Here is a 24,623-nt window from a genome sequence, read left to right on the forward strand (position 1 = left end):
CACAATTTTTGCAACCCTACCACCACCAAAACAATCCTACATTTTGTCCTTGACTGAACCCTACAGCGTACTTCTCAAATCCAAAATATCTCCAAATCCTATAATCTCTTCTCAGACACTTGTAGAATCCATCCACGTCTCCACATCCTTGAGGCCCCAATCCTACCCAGGACATCAGCAGACTACTACCACATCTTCACATCCTACCCTTCCCAGAGCTCTACTACTAGTGATAGCTGTAAATACTAGCCTGCATGCAGGTGACTCTCAAATGTCTGCGAGACTGCATTCTGACTGCCAGCTGATTTCAAACCTGTGCCAGACTAAAATCCTGGCCTTTCTCCTGAAATCAGTTCTTCTTCCAATTTGCACAAGCCCGAAGTGTGGGAACCAGCTTATACCTTGCTCTCCCTGTGCCTCATATGGTTTATTCTGTTAGTCCAACCAATTTTACATCCACGATAATTCCCTCATCTATTCTATTCCTCTGCCACACCCAACTAAGTTACCATTGTATCTCACCTTGGGTTGCTGCAATAATATCTTATCTGGTCTCCTAAATTCCACATTATCCCCCAGCATTTATTTTATCCCATTAGATTTTGCAACTTCCCTGCTTTAAAAAACGTTACCTACTATAGGAGGGATCTTCAAAAAGTTCACGGAAAATGCATAGTATGAAAACTATGTATATCACCAAATACTTTTAAAACAAAATAAATATATCTTTTCACTACATTTTTTCAGGAAATCTTCGAAGTCCCCTCGTATTTTTCTTGAAAGACTATGCTAATTTATCATGTCTCAGACCTTGTCATACCAGAATGTCTCAGTTTAGAATGTACAGCCTGCACTGGGCCAACCCCTATTCATTCTTCAGGGTTTAACTTACAAGTTACAGTCTTAGAAAGACCTTACTTCTCAATGGCTCCCAATCAGGTATTTGAGTTACACCTTTATAACTCCTTCACTTAAATTTATAAAACTTTAACTATATGGGCACTACATGTAAAAACGGATACATATATTTTATTTACTTTTCTATACTCAGCAATGAGCACACAAATGCATATTAACGGATAAATAATAGGAGACTTCAAAAAGTATATGGAAATGGAATTAAAAGTTGGTTGTGATGTAAAAATATTCTGAGTCCCATGTATAGTTTTTTTCATAATACATGTTTTAAAAAATTTTTTGAAGACCCTCCTTCCATTTGTTGATTTAATGAAATCACACAGCATAACAGAAATTTATATGCTTAATAACAACTCTAACACAATGTTACAATTTTCAGTTGTCATTAAATTTTTAGAATTGTCACAATGTCGGTTTTCAACTTTAAGGTTAAACTGCAGGCTGGCGCCATGGCTCAATAGGCTAATCCTCCACCTGCGGCGCTGGCACACCAGGTTCTAGTCCCGGTCGGGGTACTGGATTCTGTCCCGGTTGCCCCTCTTCCAGGCCAGCTTTCTGCTGTGGCCTGGGAGTGCAGAGGAGGATGGCCCAAGTACTTGGGCCCTGCACCCCATGGGAGACCAGGAGGAAGCACCTGGCTCCTGCCTTCGGATCAGCGTGCTGCGCCAGCCGCGGCAGCCATTGGAGGGTGAACCAACGGCAAAGGAAGACCTTTCTCTCTGTCTCTCTCTCACTGTCCACTCTGCCTGTCCAAAAAAAAAAAAAAAAAAAAGTTAAACTGCAGATCAATTGAATCAGACTAATCCACTGTACTTCATTTATTTATTAAATACTTATATCTTTATTGTGCATTCTGCGCAGATCACAGATCTATCCTTGTTATCCTACTCTCTTTCTATACTATTAGGTGTTCTCAAAAGACATTCCTGTTTTTCACTCTGTCCTTTGATTAAAAACTTATAAAATATGGAGTGGGCATTTAGCCTCGTAGTTAACACACACACATCCCACATCAGAGTCCCTGGTCTAATTCCCAGCTCAAGTTTCTGACTCCAGCCTCCTGTCAGTGTCGACCCTGGAGGAAGCAGTGATGATTAAGGTATAACTGGATTCCTGCTACCCACACGGGAGACCTGGATGGAGTTCCTGGCTCTAGGCTCAGCCTCAGCCCCAGTAGTTGCTGGTATCTGGGAGTAAACCAGTGGATAGGAACTCTATCTGCTTCTCTACTCTCGAAGAAAATTAGAACAAAACAACACACCCCTGTGAAACAGTTTTGTTTCCCAGCAGATGTTCAAGTCACAAACCGACAATCATTCCTTTCCTATAACTTCTCACTTCCAAGATCCTCGTACCCGAATGCCCTCCTGACTGTTCTCCTCTTCAGTTCTCTCAGCCAAGGACAAGGCTAAGTCTCTCCCTAAACTTTTCCCTGGTGATTTTAGGTGGAATTTTTTTTTTTTTTTACAAATACTATGCTAATTATAACCTGATTTTTTTGACAAAATGAGATACTTTTTAAAAAGTATTTACTTCATGTATATATGTGTTTCTAATGAGAATTTCAAATAGACATTGTGCATTTATATTTTTCACTGTTTATATTTTTCTCTCAGCCACTACATTTGTCCCTTCAACAGTTCCTATATAGTTTGTTCCCTTCTGACATTGCCTTGACTTACTTGTTACAAAATAATTATGACAAAATATCTGATATTCAAATTTTATAAATGCTTGGTCTTTAGAACATAACTCAATTATCAATGCAGTATTTAGTTCTTACCTGCAGTTTAAGATGTATCTGAAATAATTCATCATATATCTGATTGATCTGATGTGGACGTAAACTCTGCTTGCTTGATGCTTTAGATTTTGGGTAATGGGCATGTTTCAGTGGAGAGTCACTTGTATCACTACCACATTCAGTCCGAGGCCTTACTGAGGCCAAATTAGTTAGCGGTGCAACTGCAAAGAAAATAAAATTTGAATTGTAAACTTTACTGACAGTTGTAAACATTCCCAGAATAACCTCCAGGTAGAGCTGTTTTATATGTGAATTACAGTATTGCTTCAAAGTTTTGGGGCTGGTACTGTGGTACAGCAGGTTAAGGCAATACCCATAGTCTTATCATCTCTTGTGGGTGTTGGGTGTTGGTTGAACTCCCCTGTACTTCACTTCTGATGCAGCTTCCTGTTGAAGTACCTGGGAAAGCAGCAGAAGATGGCCCAAGTCCTTGGGCCCCTGCCACCCATGGAGGGAGACCCAGATCAAGTTCCAGGCTCTGACTTCAGCCTGGCCCAGCCTGGCCCAGCCTTGGCCAGTAGGGGAGCAAACCAGCAGATGAAGATTTCTTACTCTGTCTGTAACTCTGCCTTTTAAATAAATAAATGCCATTAAAAAAAAAAAAAAAAGGTTTCGAGAGAGACTGTTGTAGCAAATATTTCAAAAATATCAAATTTAGAAAATTTAGGTGAAGAATATGCAGGAATTCCTGCCATTCTTTCTGCAACTTTTCTGTAAGTTTGAAATTACTTCAAACTATCCATTTTAAATTGCATGAAAGCACTCATGTATTACCTGCCAAGGCTGACAAATGGAAAGTTACTTCAGAAACCCCTGATCACCTTCCTCTCTCTCCCTAAACCAAATTAACCACGAACTCAGAAATGGCATTAATCATTGTCTTGTAAGTTTCTACGTTATCTTTTAAAGTTCTTGTTTTGGTCAGAATAATGGGTTCACATATCTTTAATGCTCTATCCTATGATGACATTCTCCTACAGATGAGTCTTTAAGCTGTTACACAGTACACAGCTGCTGGTATTCAAGAGTTTCTCTAGTAATATAAATAGTAACAAAATAGGAAACAGGCGAAGGCATTTGGCTGTGTGGTTAAGAGGTCACCTGGGATATCCATATCCCATGTTGGAGTGCTTCAGTGTGAGACCCGTCTCCACTTCTGATTCCAACTTCCTGCTAGTTCACACCTGGAAGGCAGCAGATGAAGGCTCAGGTGCTTGGGTTACTAGTGCCACATGGGGGACCCAGACTGAGTTCTAGGCTTCTGGCTTTGGCCTGGCCCAACTCCAGCTATTGTGGGCTTTTGGAGTGTGAATTAGGGGATGGAAGAGCTCTCTTCTCTCTCTTTCAAATAAAAGTGAAAATTAAATATATATGTATGTGTATTTAAGTAGCAAAACTATTGGATCACAGGGTATATGGCACAGTCAGCTTTACCAGTAGTGCCATATTTATTCCAAAAACAGTTACGTTAATTTACTCTTCTAACAGTAATGGCTGAGTAAGTTCCTCTTGCTTTATACAGCTACCATGAATCATTACTGTTTGGTTTTCGCTAATAAATGAAATAGGGAATGCTCTCTCTCAGTGGTTTTACTTTGCATCAACCTCCTGGGAGCCCCAGCTTCAAAAGCAGGGAGTTGGGACTGGCGTAATGGAGTAGCGAGTAAAGCCACACCCTGTGACGATGGCGGCATCACTATCAGCGCTGGTTTGAGTCCCAGGTGCTCCACATCCGATCTAGCTCCCTGCTAATGTGTACGGGAGAGCACCAGAAGATGAACCAAGTTGCTGGGCCCCTGTAGCCACGTGGGAGACTTGGAAGAAGTTCCTGGGGTCCTGGAACAGCCCCAACTCTTGTGGTCATTTGGGGAGTGAACCAATGGATAAAAGCTCTCTCTCTTCCTCTCTGTAACTCTGCCTTTCAAATAAATAAAATAAATCTTAAAAAAAAATCAGGGGGTCTCTTAATTATATCCTCCATTACTAACAGACCCTGAATGAGAAAAAATTAAATATATGAATTTTAAAAATGTTTCACTTCTCTAATCTCAGCATGTGCCCTAAAAGTGAAAGACCCTCCATTTGGTTCCCACTTCACCAATCCCTGACCTGAGAATTTCTTATCTTTTTATCAACATTCAAATACATTCAAGTTTTCTTTTTTTACAGCTTATCCTTTGTTTTTGGTGGGAAAGATAAATCCAGGCTGAATTAATTTTCACTGTCCTCAAATACTGAGACAAAAGGGGCTACAGGGATGAAGAGAGGGACATGGGAAATGGACAGACCCAGGAGAAGAGGCTGCACCAGTGCCACCAATGGGCAACAGTGCTCTCAGCCTACACCCAACAGGGCAAAAGATGCCACCTCTGGTTGCCTCTTTCCTGAAATCCTGACAAAACTATGACGTGTGGCCAGGAACACAGAGAACTGTTAGTAGCTCAGTGCTGAGGAAGCCATACTTAACATGGAATATTTTCTCAAAATATTAGGGTTGGTCAAATATTACCACAAATGATTTACTTACTTCTGACAAATACTAACATGAAAAAAAGACAAAAAAATTTGGCTAATTATTAACTTATTTTGGTAAGCTTTCAAGAATCTAAGGTTACGGCCGGCGCCGCGGCTCACTAGATTAATCCTCCGCCTTGCGGCGCCGGCACACCGGGTTCTAGTCCCGGTTGCCCCTCTTCCAGTCCAGCTCTCTGCTGTGGCCAGGGAGTGCAGTGGAGGATGGCCCAAGTGCTTGAGCCCTGCACCCCATGGGAGACCAGGAGAAGCACCTGGCTTCTGGCTTCAGATCAGCGCAGCGCGCCGGCTGCAGTGCATCAGCCGTGGTGGCCATTGGAGAGTAAACCAACGGCAAAGGAAGACCTTTCTCTCTGTCTCTCACTGTCCACTCTGCCTGTTTAAAAAAAAAAGAATCTAAGAATAGCTTCACTGGGGCCTGGGCTGTGGCATAGTGGGTAAAGCCGCCACCTGCAGTGCAGGCATCCCATATGGGTGCCGGTTCGAGTTGCGGCCCCTGCACCCGAGTGGGAGACCCAGAAGAAGCTCCTGGCTCCTGGCTTTGGATCGGCACAGCACCAGTCATTGCGGTTAACTGGAGAGTGAACCTGTGGATAGAAGACTCTTCTCTCTCTGCCTCTCCTTCTCTCTGCGTAACTCTGACTTTCAAATAAATAAATAAATCTTTTAAAAAAAATAATAAAGTTTCCCTTTCTTTTCTCCTTCAGTCTGGCAGTGAGCACAGTGACTTACAAACAAAGGGCTCGTGAGGACTTCCCAGTGTTCTCACTAGGACGTTAGCCTTAGTGCTCTATTTGACAAATTTACTACTTAAATGATGGCTCTAAAATGAGCATTTTTTACCTTTCTCGATTTCTCTAAATGACTGCTTGGTTGACTTGGAGGTACTAACTTTATGATCCTTCTCAGTGAATTCCTCTTCCATTTCCCGTTTCTTCAAATCATGGAAAGAATCCAGTTCATCATCTAGGCTTTAAAAAAAATCCTATCACAGAAATCTGTAAGGGACTACAGTATTTGAAAAACATAAAACTGCTTTTCAATTAACAGCGTAACAATTGAGGAAAAGAAATTTTTAAAGATTTCGGGGTTAAAAAAAAAAAGCATGTAAAAGGTAGAAGTATAAAAAACGGTAATCATGTATCCTTGTAACTCACAACAGGCATCTTCCAAACTTTCTACAGCTTAAATGGGCCTAATTTAAAACTACGTGTACCTGCAGAATGCTCTATGGCTGCCAAAGTTTCTTTTCATCCTCAACAAATCAGTGACATAGATATGATAGGTTTGTTATCTACTATTCTACCCCAAAGAAATGTTCTACATGAGGAAACTAGCTGGACCCTGGAAACTTCAATAACTGACAATGATGGGCCGGCGCCACAGCTCACTAGGCTAATCCTCTGCCTTGCGGCGCCGGCACACCGGGTTCTAGTCCCGGTCGGGGCGCCGGATTCTGTCCCGGTTGCCCCTCTTCCAGGCCAGCTCTCTGCTGTGGCCAGGGAAGTGCAGTGGAGGATGGCCCAGGTGCTTGGGTCCTGCACCCCATGGGAGACCAGGATGAGTACCTGGCTCCTGCCATCAGATCAGCGCAGTGTGCTGGCCGCAGCGCAGCAGTGGTGGCGGCCATTGGAGGGTGAACCAACGGCAAAGGAAGACCTTTCTCTCTGTCTCTCTCTCTCACTGTCCACTCTGCCTGTCAAAAAAAAAAAAAAAAAAAGTGAAAAAAAAAAAAACTGACAATGATAAGAACTAGTACAGAGGGGAGCAGGGGAATTGGCCTACAAGGAAGGCGCCCATGTATCATACAGGAGGACCTAGGTTTGATGCTGGCTGCAGCTCCCGACTCCAGCTTCCTGCCAATGCAGACCCTCGGGGGAAGGCGTGATGGCTTCCATAACTGGGCTCCAGTCATGGTTGTGGGAGACCTGGACTGTATGCCAAGCTTCTAGTTTCTGTTCTGGGCATCGTGGGCTTTTGGAGAGTGAACCAGAGGACGGCAGCTCTCTGTCTCTGCCTTTCAAACAGATTTTATTTAAAGTAATAAAAGTGAAGAACTAGAATCCAAGGTGTTTTCTCCAAAAAGATTACTTCAGAGTTGTAATTTCTAGAGCAGCACTGTTCAAAAGGAATATACTACAATAATTTAAAATTTTCCAGTAGCACAGTAAAAATACAGAGTTAAAACGTTAACAATATACTTAAACCAGTATATTATCATTTCAACATAAATCACTATAAATTATGACCATATTTTACATTCTTTTTTCCACACTGAGTCTGTTTAAAAATTTATTAATTTGAAAGGCAGAGTAACAGAGAGAAAGGGAGACAAAGATAAAGATTCTCCATTTGCTGGTCCACTCCCCAAATGCCTGCACTCCCCAAAGGGGCTGGGCCAGGCCAAAAGGAGGAACCAGGAATTCCAGCCTGGTCTGCCGTGTGGATGGCAAGAACCCAAGTACCTTCCAGGCACATCAACAGGACGCTGGATCCCAGGAACTCTGATATGGGATACAGGTGTCCCAAAGCAGCAGTTTAACCTGCTGCAAGATTAATAAACTGCTGGTTAATTAAATTAATTTCTTTATTTTGAGAGAGACAGTTGAAGACAGGCAATCCAGTTCTCTCACGTAGGTGGCAGGAACTCAAGCACTTAAGCCATCACCCCTGCCTCCTAAGGTCCACACTAGCAGGGAGCTGGAATCAAGAGCCAGAGCTGGAAATCAAACGTAGACACTCGGAGGTGGGATACACAGGGATAAACACCCATCCCATGCTAACCCTGAAGTCCAGTGTGTTAGTTCACACAGCACACAGCAATTCACACCAACCACATTCCAAACACTCCATGGTTACACGTTTCCTGTGGCCACTGTGCTGGACACCACACCAGGGATTGTGAAACACTGCCCGATGTTATAAAAACCTTCACATATGGAATTATAGCCAGATCATTTAAAAAGCAAATGACAGAACTATCAGCAAAATATAAGAAACAATATCCATGAATCTGTAACTATTACCTTAAAGCCGCAATTTTTACTTTCCTTACCCTACATTAAATCTAGCTCAAGTCAAAATCTTGAGGCTAGATTACATTGTTTTGTATCAAATGAAATAGTTCTTACAGTAATTGTAACAGTTAACAATTGAGTGCTTTAGTTTATGTTCAGCACTGTTCAAAGTGCTTTACAAAGATTAACTCATTTAAGCAGACAAAGAGGCAACTGATTAAAAAATTCAAGCTCCCATATATCAGTTATATTAACACATGCAGACAGGTAGCTACAATTGTCTTATTGCTCTACAACTATCAATATTTGATTTTGTAAATGCATAAATCCTTAGAAAATTTTGAGATGTCTGCAAGTCAACCTTTTGACTTTATTTCCTCTGGTCACAAATTCACTCAATTAAACATGCACCTTGCCTGGGCAGGGGTTTGGTGCAGCAGTGAAGATGCCACTTGGGTGCCCAGATGCCTAAGTTCAAGTCCCAGCTCTGCTTCCTATTCCAGCTTCCTGCTAATGCGCACCATAATGTGATATAGCTCAAGCACTCAAGCCATGTGGGAGATCCTGATTGAGTTCCGCACTCCTGGCACAGCCCTGGTTCTTGCTAGCAATTACGGGAGTAAACCAGCAGGAACAAGATCTCTTTCTTTTTTTTTTCTTTTATTTATTTATTTATTTTTATTTTTTGACAGAGTGGACAGTGAGAGAGAGACAGAGAGAAAGGTCTTCCTTTGCCGTTGGTTCACCCTCCAATGGCGGCCGTGGCCGGCGCACCTCGCTGATCCAAAGGCAGGAGCCAGGTGCTTCTCCTGGTCTCCCACGTGGGTGCAGGGACCAAGCACTTGGGCCATCCTCCACTGCCTTCCCGGGCCACAGCAAAGAGCTGGCCTGGAAGAGGGGCAACCGGGACAGAATCCGGCGCCCCAATCGGGACTAGAACCCGGTGTGCCGGCACCGCAGGTGGAGGATTAGCCTAGTGAGCTGCGGCACCGGCCACATAAAATAAATAAATAAATTTAAATTTAAATAAAATAAATATAAATTTAAAATAAATAAAAATTTTCAAATTGATTTCACCTTAACTTCTATCTTTTCACTTCTACTTTTACCTATAATAAATATGACCTCCTCTTCAGAACTGCAACCCTTTTTGGCTCAGTACTTTAACACCCCGATTTTGTAATTATCACCTCCTATCATCTCGTTCAGCTATCTAAAGTACAGCGCTCACTACACCACCAGGCACACAACAGATACCAAGCTAAGTATCACTGCCTAACAAACGTATTGCAGGTTTTTTTGTTGTTTTTACTTTTTTAAAGAAAGGGAGCAAAGTCTTCATTTTAGCCCTGGATGACTAATCATAAAATACTTTTTCATCTTTTACATTATACGAATAATTTAATTTCTATTATGTCACTAAACATACTGATAAGTCTTTGCCTTCTTCACAGGTATTCTCAAATAAAAATTAACTGAGTCTCTTCAACTCTTTGGAGAGTTCCAGACTGCTTACAGCAGTCCATCCACTCAGAGCAAAGCCAACATATAAACTTCTTTCCCAGTTCTGTGAGATACTGAGGGGATACAACAGTGAAGTTTCACAGTACTTTACCAATTCACACTCAAGTGCTTGAAGGAACTGCAAAAATGCTTTCTATCATCCGAATATCTTAATGATGAACCAATTTTATCTCCAGATGAGAAGACGTCCAAATCATCTATCAACAAAAAAAAGCAAAAAAGTTTACATACTGGGATTAGACACTAATTATCTCACTTCAAGTTCCTAAAGATAGCAAAATTAGCAAATAATTACCTGTCTGCATGTCTCTCGGATGTAAACTTAGAGAAAACAGCCATTAAATCTTATATTTATACAACACTTTTCTGATTAAAAAAATGCTTTTCCATCCATTACATTATTTGATCCTAGCAACAACCATGTGAAACAAGCAGAATAAGTACCTTAAACCCTATTCTACAGGTTAAGAACCTAAGGACCAAAGAATTTATGTGACTTTTTCTAGGTAACACAGCTAGGAGATGCGTTACTTAGAAATCAGAACCCAGGAGCTGGTGTTGCGGCACACGTGCAGCCACTGCCTGCCACTCCAGCACCCCATATAGAAGTGCTGGTTTGAGCTCCAGCTGCACCTACTCTGATCCAGCTCCCTGGGGAAGCAAAAGAAGAGGGCCCAAATATCTGAACCCCTGCTATCCCTGGGGGAGCCAGGATGGAGTTCCAGGCCCCTGGCTTCAGCCCAGCTCAGTCCCAGCAGTTGAGGCCATTTGAGGGGTCAACCAACAGATGGAAGATCTCTTTCTCTGTCTCTCCCTCTCACTCTGTTTATCAAAACAAAAACAAAAACAAGAACAAAACAATTAATCGTGTTCCTCTTTGATCCTTGAACATTTGTTTAATAAACTGTTAACTTATACAATGATACTTCAAAAAGTTTCTGTAACTCTTTCAAATAAATAATCCTAAAAAAAAGATTTATAAGTACAAGCAAAACAACATCAATAAATAATTTACATTTCACAAGGATTCATACATGAAATAAGTTTGGAAAAAAATGAGAATCATTAATCAACAACTTAATGAACTATTAAAGATACTATTTCTACTACAATGGTTAATGAATATAACAAAGCTAATTACATGTTACAGAATTCCACATAGCATAGAACCCACTCAATTCCACAGTGTAACAATTTTTTTCAATTACATTTGTTTGCTAAATTCTTCCTCTAGAGTAATAACTACTGTCTGAAAAGCTTATGCCTAAAAAAACAGCAGTTATCTAACATGGTTTAACTTCTAGTAAATTCAAAGGAATACTATAACTGAAAATACCAATATAATTCATTCAATTTGACTTGTAAAGACATCTTACACAATTCCCCCTAAAACATATTATGATTAGTTCCTTAACAGACTGAATAAAGTTTAGTATCACAAGATAGCTAGCATTAGCCATAAATCTAAATATTAAAAAAACACCTCTCTCAAATTCTCAAATTAAATTGGTTAAAACCTTCAAATATACAAAATAGTCTATTGGCTTACCTGGGGAGGTTAGAGATCTTCTCTGACATCTCGCCTGATCAAAATTTGAAAAATCAAACTAAAAAAAAGAACAACATATGTGATTTGTAGACTAAGAATCTATTCACTATCTCAAAGTATGTCCCCACAAAGCAGGCATCGATGTCGAAGCTGAGAACGGAGAAATCTGGGGGACGCCAGCCACTAGCGGCAGGTGACCAAAGTTCGCGTCCCTGACAGACAAAATGACGTCAAGTACCTCTTCACTGCCGCGCACTCCTGCCGAGGCGCAACCCAACTGCCCGCGTCACCCAACACCAGTCAGATTAGCCCCAAACAGGCACACCGGCCGGCACGACGGCCAAGTTCGCGCGGTCACGGACGACAACGCCGCCCGCCTCAGGAGCGGCCGGAAGCCGGCGCCCCGCCCGCAGCTGCACGCCGGGGGCTCCGCGCTCGCCCCGCGTTCCCGCGGCTGCCTCAGGCTTCTCAGCAAGAGGCTCCTTAACCCGGGACCTGCTTTCCGCACATCATTCGCCGATGTTACACGATGCACGACGCGAGGTTCGGGGAGAAGGCACTCCCGGCTGGAAGCTCCCCCGTGGGCGCCGGACCACGCTGCGCCCCGACAGCCACCCCGACCGAGCCCGCAGCCCACACAGCGGTCTACGCGCGGGCCGGGGCGCCCGGCTCACCTGGCCGGGACAGCTGCCTCCGAGCCCGTAGCGGCTCTTGAGGCGCTCCACCACCAGGTCCTGCCCCGGCGGCTTGACCACCCGCGGCTCCATGGCGCGCCGCGGCGCCCACGGTCTCCTCGGGAACGGCGTCCCGCGGCCGCGCGGCGCGCCGGGCCTCGCGCCGGAGCACGTCGTGACGCAAGGCCCCGCCCCCAGCCGCACGGCGGCCGGGCGCTGAGGGCGGGGCTGGCAGCCGGGGGCGGGGCTGCGCCCTCGAGCGCGCTCCCGGGCCGAGCAGCCCGCGACTCCGCAGGGGCACCGCGGGGCAGCTGGAGGTCAGGGGCCCTCTCATTCGCCCAGCAGGTGCGGCGCCCCATCCCGCCTCAGCTCTCACCCGAAAGCTTGAGAGCGCCCGTTTGCTCTTAATGCACACTAGCAGAGAAAGTACTTGGGTAGCATGGGAGACCTAGGGTAAGTTTTGTTTTGAGCTCCTGGTTTCAAATAAATTCAAACTAAAAAAAAAAAAAGGTTTGCTTAGTTCCCCTAACAGCTCCTAGCAACAAGTAGGTGCTCAGTATTTATTGGCGTAGTGTATAACCTAAAAACATACTAAATGGGAGCAACTGCACAACTACCCAGTTTCTCACTTTCATGCAATTACAGGAGAGTAATCCTTTTCTAAATTATGATTGCCAACTGCATGTCGGGACTAACAACTCCTACATTTTCAGTTATTTCCAAAGTTCCTCAAATACTCAAATTTCTTAAGGTCAGTATTTTAGCAAACTAGTGATCTAAATTTAAGCCAATATTCGAACAAAGCATTACTTAAAATGTACAAATAAACATTTTATTCTATCTTTAAGCAGGCCTTAATGAGACAATATAAAAATCAATCTAGCCTTAAGAATATCTATCATGTGTTTAGTGTACCACTTCAGCAGTTAAGTAACCGGGAATCAAAGTCCTTTCCTGAAATGTGACACAGAAGACTTCCTTACAAACGCTTCTAGCCACTTTTAGCAGCTTTGGAATACTAATACTGGAAAGGTTAATTTATATGTTATTTTATCAACTTTTTTAAAGCTTTAAGTCTGTAACTTTAATGCCTAATTTAGGACACCACCAAAGTGTAAAAAGTCTAAAAAGCACTTGCATTTACTTACAGTTTACCCTAAAAGCATGACTATTGCATCAACTGCCTCAGCAGAAAAGTTAGAACTCACTTTTAATCAATTTATATTACATAGGTTTGCAAAGAAGCCGACTCTAAGTATTAAATGTGCACGTATGCAGTTCACGGTTCCCTTCAAGGTTCAGGTAATTCACCTGAACTGTTGCGGCTGGGTTACTTCTGGCAGCTTCAAGTTGATTTAGTGCTGGTATTCAATCATTCATTATTCACACACATCACGCGTGGCATCCCTGCCATCGGCTGCATGGCATTCTCTGCATGACGCCCCATTTCCACGTCACCACACAGGGAACAAGGAACTGTCTCACTGAGAGGCACACAGGGTGGAAGACGGTCAATACTCATGATCACAATACACACAATTTTCTGCTCTGACTGGGTTCTTTGTGGTTCTACGTGAAGTCTGCCAGTAAGAACATGTTTTAAAGCAGTTTGCCTAACTTGTGACACAAGCCACTTTTAACTGCATTTCAGTGTATCAAACTTGGGAAGTATTCCTTCGGGGGCTCTGGAAATTACGCGGCAGCTTGAGTTAACAGTACTGACCTTTAATTGCCCTCTGTACTTCAGTCTAATACTAGAATGAACAGACAACTAGATGCACAAGTAATGAACTTTTTAAATATCATGACTGTTGTCAATTGTCACTTTATTTCTGCTACAAAAGTCACCAGAAAAAGATACTGCAACAATCTAGTATAAAGCAAATCTTTAACCAAAGAACATGGTATAGACCTTTAAAAATATTCATACTTTATCACAATAACTGCAAGGAAAAATTCAATTTCTATCATCAGGACCAAGTTGAAATTGCTGAGGTAGTAGAGACAGATGACAAAAAAGTTTGTTTTCTTTTTTTAAAAAAGGAAATAGTCAATTTGCTTAAAATGTAAAAAATTAATTTAACACCTTTGAAAGGGCACAGAAGCTATATATTTTAGGCAAAGAAGGTACTCTACTTAAAAGTTCATTTGTAAACTATACAAGAGGTGTAAGATTACAGAAGAGCACTTTGGTTAACTCTACCTTCTGTGGCACTACCCATTCATAAATGAGTCTCTATGCATAAATGAGCACACCAACAGTTAAGGTTACCAAATATATTTCAGATCCAAAATAAAATTATCCAAGTTGTGGTCCCTTACTCAAATGTTAAGTATTTCCATGCTGGAAGTCCACATATATTTAAAGGAATTAAAATTAAATTGCATATATTTAATCCCTTCAATAGTCTGTGAAGGTATATTGCTTTTAACAAGATTATTATTACTATTCCATTTTATTACAGATATATCAGGAGTACATAAACACAAGTACACCTGAAATACACCAGTGTTTAAACTTTTATTTCACACCATGCAAGGTCAATTATAACACATTAAAAAGTGACAACAGCTATGAGCTGCAATTGTACATTTATACATTGGAAACGTCCATTTTCAAAAGCTGAACATAATTACCATATTGTAACAGCTAAGCTTTGATTCAACTGCTTATACAGATAAAATTTACTACAAAAAACCCAATGATTTTATATCTGTCCACATTCTGTGATGCTAATTCTTCGACTAACAGACCCTTTAGGAGAACCAAATGACTCAATCTTTTTCACAGTATCCATGCCATCCTTAACAAACCCAAATACTACATGCTTGAAGTCCAAATGTTCTGCTTTTCCCAGTGTTATAAAAAATTGAGAATTATTGGTATTTGGGCCCCTATTGGCCATTGACAGCAAGCCAGGACCAGTGTGTTTCACATCAAAATTTTCATCTTCAAATTTATCTCCATATATAGACTTTCCTCCTGTTCCATCATGTTTGGTGATATCTCCCCCCTGAAAGAAAAATTTAATTACTAGGAATTCTCAGTCAAACACTGAATTACACACAGAATTCATCACTGCAGGCTAAGTCCTAAACAACCAGCTTCCTGAAGAATGCAACTTAAGGGGCCAGCATTGTGACTCAGTAGGTTAAACTGCCACCTGTAATCCCAGCACCCCATATTGGAGTGCTGGTTCAAGTCCAGGCAGCTCTATTTCCAAACCAGCTTCCTGCTACAGCACCTGGGAAAGCAGAAGATGGCCCAAGTATCTGAGCCCTGACACCCATGCATTGACCAACTCTACTGTTCTGGGCATCTGGGGAGTGAACCAACAGATGGAAGGTCTCTCTCACTTTGTCTTTTAAACAAGGAAATAAATCTTTGCACTCCCTCCCCCAAAAAAGCTCTTTGAAAACTAAGAAATATGTATTTTTGAAAGACAATTAAGAAATTAAAACGTCCATCACTTCCCCACCCTCTTACACCCCAGTTAACAGAAAATTCAGACCCATTTAGGTTGAAACTTTTTGGCAGAGCTAGGAATTAGGGTGATAAAACCAATTAATGTGTGGGCAATCTACAGAAATTTTCACACTACAGCATAAGATCAGGAAGGAACACTCAACTTCCTGAGTTTATGCAGCACACACTCTTCTCTAGATTTCAATTCTGATGGACAATCATACTTACTTGGCAAAGACAATCTGGAATTACTCTGTGAAAAATGGAGTTCTTGAAACCAAAGCCCTTCTCTCCAGTACACAGTGCTCTGAAGTTCTCAGCAGTCTGAGGAACGATGTTTGAAAATAACTCCATGGTTATACGCCCTAAAGGTTCATCATCGGCACAAATGTCAAAAAACACCACAGGGTTGGTCTCTCTTGACAATTCTGCCAGTGAAACATGCCCTTTCTGGAGTTGCAATAAATTCTGTTGACATTCTTCAAACTTTTTCTTAAAACAATCAGCCATTTCTTTTGTTTTAAATCTCACTGCAAGCTGTTCCACTTTTGCTTCTCCATCTATTGGGATAAAAATGGAGAATACCTTTAAGATTAAAATAATCACTACCAACTGAATAACATGTTTGTTATGGGTTCAGGAAAGACCAAAAATGAAAAGTAGCATTCCCAAATAGAAACTCACCAGCATAATCTGAAGCAGTCCAAACTAAAGCATTATTTGAAACATTTAAGGGTTTTAATTCCATTGTTTTGGTAATAACATGGTTTGCACACACTTTGAAGACCTGGTCTCTCCTCATTAGGATCCGATAATAGTTCTTCATCCTATGCCAAAGGATCTTTATGTCTCCTACACCACGCTCCTTCCACTGGCTGGCATCACGATCCCATCTGTAAAGTTTGGCTCTCTCTTTAAACACAACTTCTTCATCTTCTTCTCCAGATTTTACTTCTACCTGGATTAGCAGAAGCAATTACCTATAAGCTGTTGCATATAACAAGTTTCAAATATTCAAATTCTTTAAGACATTTTCTTTGTAATGACGTTAACATCATAATGTGCTCACTGGTAAATATCCAGGCACAACAAATTCATCTGATTTGGTTGAAGCAGGAGGGAGCAAATTTATTATTAAATAGTTTTCTTTTAAACAGTATTCATTTGCATTTTAAAAATTGCTTCCTATATTGTAAACAAAAAGTTTCAAGAAGTCCCTGTTCCTGAAGAGAAACATCAACCACTGATCCAGGCTAAAAAAAAAAGAGGACAATTTTCCTAAAACAATAATCTTGTTCAAAAAATGTAAAGGTTATTTATATTTACTTTTGTGGGTTCAGTTTTGCCGATTTTATTGAGTCAATTCCAACTAGGAACAACAAAATAAATTTCTGCAAGTATAAATGTGATACGGGTTAAAACCCACTGTTCTATAACTAAAGATTTTCAAACTATCAGAAAAAATAGTTATGACTTGTTAACATGCTAATACACAGTTCCTTTCTTTCAAATGTGTTTGTCTTGATTCACTAACAATTTCTTATGCTTCTGTTCAAATGTTACCCATCTCTCAAGGAAAAAAAAAAAAAAAACAAAAGACATTAAAACATGAGAACTTTTCACATAAACTGCTCTCTTCAGGTCAGCTTTAATCATAACTAAGATCAACAACATAAGAAAAATAAAACCTAGTTATCCACACAAAAAGCTCTCATGGGTTCTATAATCTCCCTAACTACTGAGTTAAAGAAGCTTATATGGTTAACTACTTTAGACTTTATCTATAGCAAGGTTACTTTTTATTGAAAGGATGTTGTCAAGTGTGAGATTAGATATTTTTTGTCTCCAGAAGCATGTTATGAAAAAAAAATGATACACTAACAGTATATGAAAAAATTAGCAAAAATTCCAATCCTTAATGTTTACCTCTGGTAATGACACTATTGGTTCAAAGTGGATATCTTCATTATGAACTACCTCTTCATCACTACCATCTTCATCTTCACCAACTTTATTGGTTGTCTGTGCTCCAAATACAGCTGCACCAGTATTTGCCCACTGGAAATTTTTATCTGATGAATAAATTAAGTTACTTAAACAATGGTCTATTTCTTTAATACTTTTCCAAATCACACTTAGATTACCAATGCATCTAATTTCCAATGGTGAGATATATACTTAAAGTGTTACAAATTATGTTATTTTGGCAAATTCAAGTCATTCTGTGAAAACACCACACATTTAGACCGTTTTACCCTTACACACACATAAGCTAAGATTCTCTGCCTTCAGTAAGCGTCACATTACTAAACTGAAACTTCCAGTAATGGGGCCCTAAAGGGTTAAGTCAACACCTGCAATGCTGGCAAACTGTATCATAGCACTGGTTTGAGTCTGGGCTGCTCTGCTCCATTTCAAATCCAGCTCCTTGCGAAAGTGCCTGGGAAAGCAGCAGAAGATGGCCCAAGTACTTGGGCCCCTGCCACCCCAACATGAGAGACCCAGATGCAATTCCTGCCTTCTGGCTTTGGCCAGGCACACCCATGACCAGAGCAGCCATTTGGAGAGTGAACCAACAGATAGAAGATCTCTTTCTCTGTCTCTTCCTCTCGCTCTGTCACTCTGCCTTTCCAATAAATATTTTTAAAAAATTCTAGTAATAAACTAATTTCTTAAAACTCATCTAGGCCAGCGCTGCAGCTCACTAGGCTAATCCTCCTGCGGCGCCGGCACACCAGGTTCTAGTCCCGGTCGGGGCGCCGGATTCTGTCCCGGTTGCCCCTCTTCCGGGCCAGCTCTCTGCTGTGGCCAGGGAGTGCAGTGGAGGATGGCCCAAGTGCTTGGGCCCTGCACTCCATGGGAGACCAGGAGAAGCACCTGGCTCTTGCCATTGGATCAGTGCAGTGCGGCGGCCGCAGCACGCTGGCCACGGCGGCCATTGGAGGGTGAACCAACAGCAAAGGAAGACCTTTCTCTCTTTCTCTCTCTCTCACTGTCCACTCTGCCTGTCAAAAAAATAAATAAAATTAAAATAAAAAAAATTTATCTAGGCATGTTATTTCTTAAAACCTTTCATCACATGAGAAATGCAATTTTTAAACCTAAAAATATGTCCTCAAAGAGGCCGACCTGTTACTTCTAAACTAGCCACAATAGTCTATATATGTAGTAATAACTTCTGTACCTCAACATTTTCTTCAAGTACTTGGTGTTGGGCCTTAGAATTCACTAACTCCAATTACCTTCAAGAGTACCAGACAGCTACAGGTACTGAAAAGACTCCCTACTTCCATGTGGGGGAACCAAGATGTTACCTCCCCCGCAAAACAGAAGGTGCAAACCAGAAACTTCCCTACTATCCACCTCAATCGAGATGACTCAACCTAACATTACCCATTATCTTTTAGGAGTTGGGAAACCTCCCAGGCCAGCCTGCAAAATCATGGTCATGTGGCCCTGCCAAGGCACCTGCAGGAGGGACTTGAAATTCAGTAAACCTACAGCAAGATAATTTGTAAGTTGTAAAGAGCTCCAATACTCTTTACAAATGGCCTTTGTCAGATAAAAGGTTCTCCACCCACCCCTGTAAAACACCTTTAGTTATCTACTGATAAATTGCTGCCCTATACCTCCTGCTACAAAACCACTAAGGCAAAAATTTCAGAGACCACATAAAAGGTAACTCTGCAACCTGAAGAAAGGCAATGAATAAAATAGCCACTCTTTCTAATACAGATTTAAGGGAAGGGGAGTAATTCTGAAGAACATATCAGAAGGAAATGGCAAAGGAGAGATATGTTCAAGAAAAGCACAACCGCAGGTTGTGTAGGGGCTTTCTGAGAACAGCAATCACTGATGTGCAAGACACAGGTGCGCAGCTCTCACACAGAAACTTGAAAACCTAGGAAGACATGTGACAGAAAATTTCTAAATTCTTCCAAAGTAGTGGTTCCATATCCTGGGTGCACATCAAGATCATGTCAGGAACATTTGTAAAATACCAATGTCTGAGACCCATGCATAAGATACCAATATAACTGTCATGCAGTTCTTTCTTAAAAACTCCCAAGTAATTCAATTATAAAACTAAGAGCTAAAAAGCACTTATCTAATAGAACCAGGAGATAAAATTCACAAAGATAAGTACAGAAGATTAGTTACTGAATAGTCAGTAACAATTTTGAGACAAAAGTTCTAGGTAAGAGTTGTCTATCTAGGCTTCTATTGTGTGTGCATGTAAATGAAACAAAGTATGAATAAAACAGCAATCTTTGTCAAAGCAGGGTCAAACCCATTCTTATTATTCTTAGATTATTTTTCACGAAATGTTGTACAACAGATACAGAATGACCAATAATCCTGTATGAATGGGACTTTCAGACCAAACTGAAAACAAAGGAACAAAATAAAACAGATGACAAACCAAATATTGGGGATCCTGCCACACAAGTGCAAGACCAGAATGTACTTTTTGACTCCTGGGTTTGGCCTGGTCCAGCCCCAGCTATTGCAGCCATTTGGGGAGTGAACCAGCAGATGGAAGGTGTCTGTCTCTCCCTCCCTTTGACTTTCTGTTGATCTGTCTTTCAAATAAATAAATAGGTCTTTTAAAAACCAATTGCGGGGGATTTGTAGTTTCAAATATTTCTAGCAAGTAAAATCGAAATCAATTTAAAAATAAAGTTTTTATAAAATAATAAAGCAGCCTAAAAGTATGTATAATTAAGACAACAATATTACCAAAAAGTATATATTGCTAAGAGCAGTGTTACCAAAGTTGGAATTATTCCAAAACTGAAAAATGATTGTTTTTCAGAATGGGGAAAACCATCAGCAGGACTTTTACTAAATTAAGGAAAAATGTCTTACATTCATAAACATCAAAAATAATAAAATGTAGGCAACCTTCATATTAAAACCCTATACCAACTAAGCCAGAGAGAGGTAAGGAAACTTCTGACTTTAGTTATTACTACATTATAACAAAAGAGTAGTTATTTCAGTTGTGCTTGACTGATTATATAACATGATGATTAAAATCTCTCCTTCTGATCTTACCTTTAGAACCAAAAGCAAAATCCCCAGAATTACTGGAAGCCAAATCTGCAAATGAAAGCCCTGTGCTACTTCCAAATCCAAATGAAACTGTTTTGCTTTCCACTGGCAAAAGGAAAAGAACAATTGATTATTTCACTTGACATACACAAAAAAGCAAAGCTCTGTCCAGGACTTGGACAGAATACGAGAACCTCCCATATTACAGGGTGAGGGGGATTAGCAAGTATAATCTGGTAAAAGCATCAAATTCTGAGCAGTCAGCTTTATTATGTTTACAAATGTTATTCCCAATGAATATTACAACACTATACCAAAAGTATGACAAAAATCATCTTATATAAAGAAATACAAATCAGCATTAAGCAACTTATAGAACTATGGAGTTTCACCTTTGTAGAATCTTCTGTACCCCAAAACAAGCATTCGATCAAAGGCAAGCCTTACTGTGTTCACTATCATTTAAACTTAGTCATAAAAAATACTACCAGAGGGGCCGGCACTGTGGCATAGCAGGTAAAGCCGCCACCTGCAATGCTGGCCACATATATGGACGCCGATTCAAGTCCTGGCTGCTCCACTTCCTATCCAGCTCTCTGCTATGGCCTGGGATAGCAGTAAAAGATGGCCCAAGTCCTTGGGCCCCTGCATCCATGTGGGAGACCTAGAAAAAGCTTCTGGCCCCTGGCTTCGGATCAGTACAGCTTTGGCCATTGTGGCCATCTGGGGAATGAACCAGCGGATGGAAGACCTCTGTCTGCCTCTGCCTTTCAAATAAATAAATCTTTAAAAAAAAAAAAAAATACTACTACTAAAGCCCTGTCTTAATGCTGCCAATGTATAGCAAAACAATCTCTGAAAATGAGGTCCTGGTCTTTCTCTTCTAGTGTATCAAGATCCTAAAATGCCTATAAATGTTTTTGTGACTTATTTAGGAACACTTCTGAAAAAGAGATTAGGTAACGTAGATAATGTACATGTACAAAAAGTGCTATAATTTAGAGACACCGCTCTACCAACAACCACTGAAATGGAAAAATAAGGGAGAAAGAATACAACTATTATTACTATTAGATAATTTTTTAAGTTTTGAGGTTAACAGAGAAAAACAGATGTTTAAGTACTATCACACAAATTTTAAACCATTATTGTAATATTTCTACAACTACTTCCGTTAATTAAAATACTCTCAGGATCAGATACCTAAGTGATAACCTACTCCAAGCTGAATTAAAATATCATAAAAGGAAATTACCATGTACACAAACTACATTGCCTTTTTTTTTTTTTTTTAACACTCAGGCAGACAGGCTAGAGTCCCAGTGCTTTGTATTTCCTAATAACCACAATTCTAATCATAAAAATGCTTGTTCACTTTCCTTGCTGGTGGAGAAGTACGACTGTTCTGACACTATTAAATCTGACGTCCCTTATATACCTCAAACTCGCTTTAAAGGAAGTTTATAGGATTTACCTTCAAGTCTATTCTTCCAAACACACAGGTATTCTCCTTTATGTAATGACTTAAACATATATTCGGTTTTACCTTGGCTTGTAGAACCTGGCTCAATTTCCTTTCTAGTAGACAAATCCACAGGCTTGTCTGCAGCTCCACAGGAAACAGGTGGTGAACCAATACATTTGGCAACAGAATCAGGTTCTTCAGATTTCCCTAACGACGGAGCAGTCACTTCAGTCCCACCTGTACATACACCATCTGCTGTGCTGGCGATTTCCTCACTCTGGGATTTCTGCAAAGAGGAAGTAATAAAATACTAAGCCATTAAATACTGTTTTACAAAAATCACCCTACAAGCTATTTCTTTTTTTTTAATTATTTATTTATTGAAAGTCAGATTTACACAGAGAGAAAAGGAGAGGCAGAGAGATAGAGAGGTCTTGCATCTGCTGGTTCACTCCCTAGATGGCTGCAACGGCCAGAGCTACGCCGATCTGAAGCCAGGAGCTTATTCCAAGTCTCCCAGGTGGGTGCAGGGCCCAAAGTCTTGGGCAATCTTTTACTGCTTTCCCAGACCATAGCAGAGAGCTGGATCAGAAGTGGAACAGCCGGGACAAAAACCAAAGCCCATGTGGGATTCTGGCACTGCAAGCGGCTGCTTCACTCACAATGCCACAGCGCCAGCCCCCCTACAAGCTATTTCAAAAGAACTGAAGACTTGGACTTCTGGACAAAACAGAAAAAGGATACTTCAATTTATGTCTCCCAAAACCTAGAACTAAACATGTAGACTAAAAAATGTACAAAGCCTCTGAAAGGTGGATGAAAGCAGATGGGTTAAGTAACACAGGAGCAGAAGGATAATCTGGTAGTGAGATCCATGTGGAGGTTTTATGCCTCTCCTATATTCCAGCCTGGGTGCTAGAGCAGCACAAACTGCTGAGACTGCCAATGGCACAAACATAAAAGTCTCAAGAAAAGCCAGCTCCTTTTGGCCAGAGGAAGAAGCAGTCATTCAATGTCCATGTTCTGGAACTGCAAAAAATATTTTAAAGAAGTCATTCAAAGAGCTAGTGTTGCGGCATAGTGGATTAAGTTGCTGCCTGCAATGCTGGCATCCCATATGAGCAGATGACACACCTTTCTGTATGTCCCTCTTTCTCTGTAACTGCCTCTCAAATAAAATAAAATCTTAAAAAAAAAAAAAAAAAAGCCATTAAAACAATGGCACAAGAAGTAATGAAAAATACTCTTAAAACAAATGAAGACAGAAATTCTCAGCAAATGAACAGTTATATATATATAAGAACCAAATGGGAATTTTACAAATGAAAGATACATTAACAGAAATAGATTTTAAGGATGACATCTAACTAACAACAGAACATTGTTAATAAACTCACATAAAACATTTACCAAGACAAAAAACCTATTCTAAGATATATAACACATCAAACAATTTGAAAGAACAGAAATCACACAATATACACTCTCAAACCACGATGAAATTAAGCTTTAAGTCATTAAGAGAAATATTAGCTGGAAAAAAATTCTAGATTTTTCTTTTAAAAAGATTTATTTTATTTATTTGAAAGACAGAGTTAGAGAGGTAGAGACAAAGAGAGAGGTCTTCCATCCTGCTGGTTCACTCCCCAAATGACCACAACAGTCAGAGCTGAGCTGATCCGAAGTCTTGAGCTTCTTCTGGGTCTCCCACAAGGATGCAGGGGCCCAAGCACTTGGGCCATCTTCTACCGCTTTCCCAGGCATAGCAGAGAGCTGGGTCAGAAGTGGAACAGCACCAGGTCTAAGCAGCCACTTAGAAAGCCTGCACCCCATACTGGGGTGCCGACCTTCCCATCCAGACCACTGACAAATGTGCCTGTGAAGTAGCAGAGGATTGATGGCTCAAGTCCTTGGGTCCCTGTCACTTACATGGCTGCTTCTTGGCTTTGGCCTGATCTAGCCCTGGTATGCAATGGCCATTTGGGGGATGAACCAGCAGATGGAGTCTTTCTCTCTTTGCCTTTCAAATAGTCAACTGCCTTCTTAAATACTGGTGGCAACTAGAATTTGAAATTTAAGACACAGTCCCATTTACATTAAAAACAAAAAAACCCATGACAGTATAAATTTAACAAAATATGAAAATACATTCATCTACACGAGGACAAGTATAAAACTGTGATGAAAGCAATTAAAGGAAATAGAAATAGATGTTCCACATTCAATATTAAGATGTTAGCTCTGGGCCAGCATTGTTGTGCAGTGCATCAAGCCACCGGCTGTGAGGCCAGCATCACATATGGGCACCAGTGTAAGTCCTTGCTGCTTCACTTCTGATCCAGTTCCTTGTTAACGTGCCTAAGAAAGCAGTGGAAGATGACTCAAGTACTTGGGGCCCTGCACTCAGGCGGGAGACCTCAATGAAGCTCCTGGCTCTGACCTGACCCAGTTCTAGCTGTTGCAGCCATTTGGGTGGGAACTAACAAATGAATGATCTCTGTCCCTCCCAACCTCTCTGTAACTCTGCCTTACAAATAAATAAACCTTAAAAAAAAAAAAAGTCAGTTCTCCTCAATTTACCTGCAGACTCAACACAATTCTAAATCAGAATCAAAAATT

At 40.8% G+C, this 24,623-nt stretch overlaps 2 protein-coding genes across 16 annotated transcripts in view; both read right to left on the bottom strand.

The window, feature by feature from the left end:
* The window catches only part of CCDC138 (coiled-coil domain containing 138), a 65,425-nt gene extending 53,227 nt beyond the window's left edge, over positions 1 to 12,198 (bottom strand). For 5 of the 13 annotated variants that reach the window (XR_011386419.1, XM_070068676.1, XM_070068673.1 and 2 more), the window contains exons 1-5: positions 12,019 to 12,197; positions 11,345 to 11,402; positions 9,887 to 9,992; positions 6,098 to 6,225; positions 2,702 to 2,883 (exon numbers count right to left, since the gene is read on the bottom strand). Coding sequence is in view for 11 of the 13 variants with exons in the window: in XM_070068676.1 (XP_069924777.1) it covers positions 2,702 to 2,883; positions 6,098 to 6,225; positions 9,887 to 9,992; positions 11,345 to 11,402; positions 12,019 to 12,111 (567 nt within the window). In the remaining 2 variants the exon portion in view is untranslated. Of the gene's footprint in view, positions 1 to 2,701; positions 2,884 to 3,823; positions 3,922 to 6,097; positions 6,226 to 9,886; positions 9,993 to 11,344; positions 11,403 to 12,018 lie in introns of those variants that run through there. The other 8 variants (XM_070068672.1, XM_070068670.1, XM_017339180.3 and 5 more) reach the window with 4 other exon arrangements.
* Positions 12,199 to 13,810: 1,612 nt separating this feature from the next.
* LOC100338469 (E3 SUMO-protein ligase RanBP2) overlaps positions 13,811 to 24,623 on the bottom strand; it is a 72,545-nt gene continuing 61,732 nt past the window's right edge. For all 3 annotated transcript variants that reach the window (XM_051834522.2, XM_051834527.2, XM_051834532.2), the window contains 6 exons: positions 22,086 to 22,290; positions 20,543 to 20,644; positions 17,411 to 17,556; positions 16,169 to 16,442; positions 15,713 to 16,044; positions 13,811 to 15,032 (listed from right to left, as the gene is read on the bottom strand). In XM_051834522.2, coding sequence (XP_051690482.2) covers positions 14,727 to 15,032; positions 15,713 to 16,044; positions 16,169 to 16,442; positions 17,411 to 17,556; positions 20,543 to 20,644; positions 22,086 to 22,290 — 1,365 coding nt within the window. In that variant the 3' untranslated portion in view covers positions 13,811 to 14,726. The remainder of the gene's footprint in view (positions 15,033 to 15,712; positions 16,045 to 16,168; positions 16,443 to 17,410; positions 17,557 to 20,542; positions 20,645 to 22,085; positions 22,291 to 24,623) is intronic.

The sequence above is a fragment of the Oryctolagus cuniculus genome, chromosome 2 (assembly GCF_964237555.1).
Source record: "Oryctolagus cuniculus chromosome 2, mOryCun1.1, whole genome shotgun sequence".
Lineage (NCBI taxonomy): Eukaryota > Metazoa > Chordata > Mammalia > Lagomorpha > Leporidae > Oryctolagus > Oryctolagus cuniculus.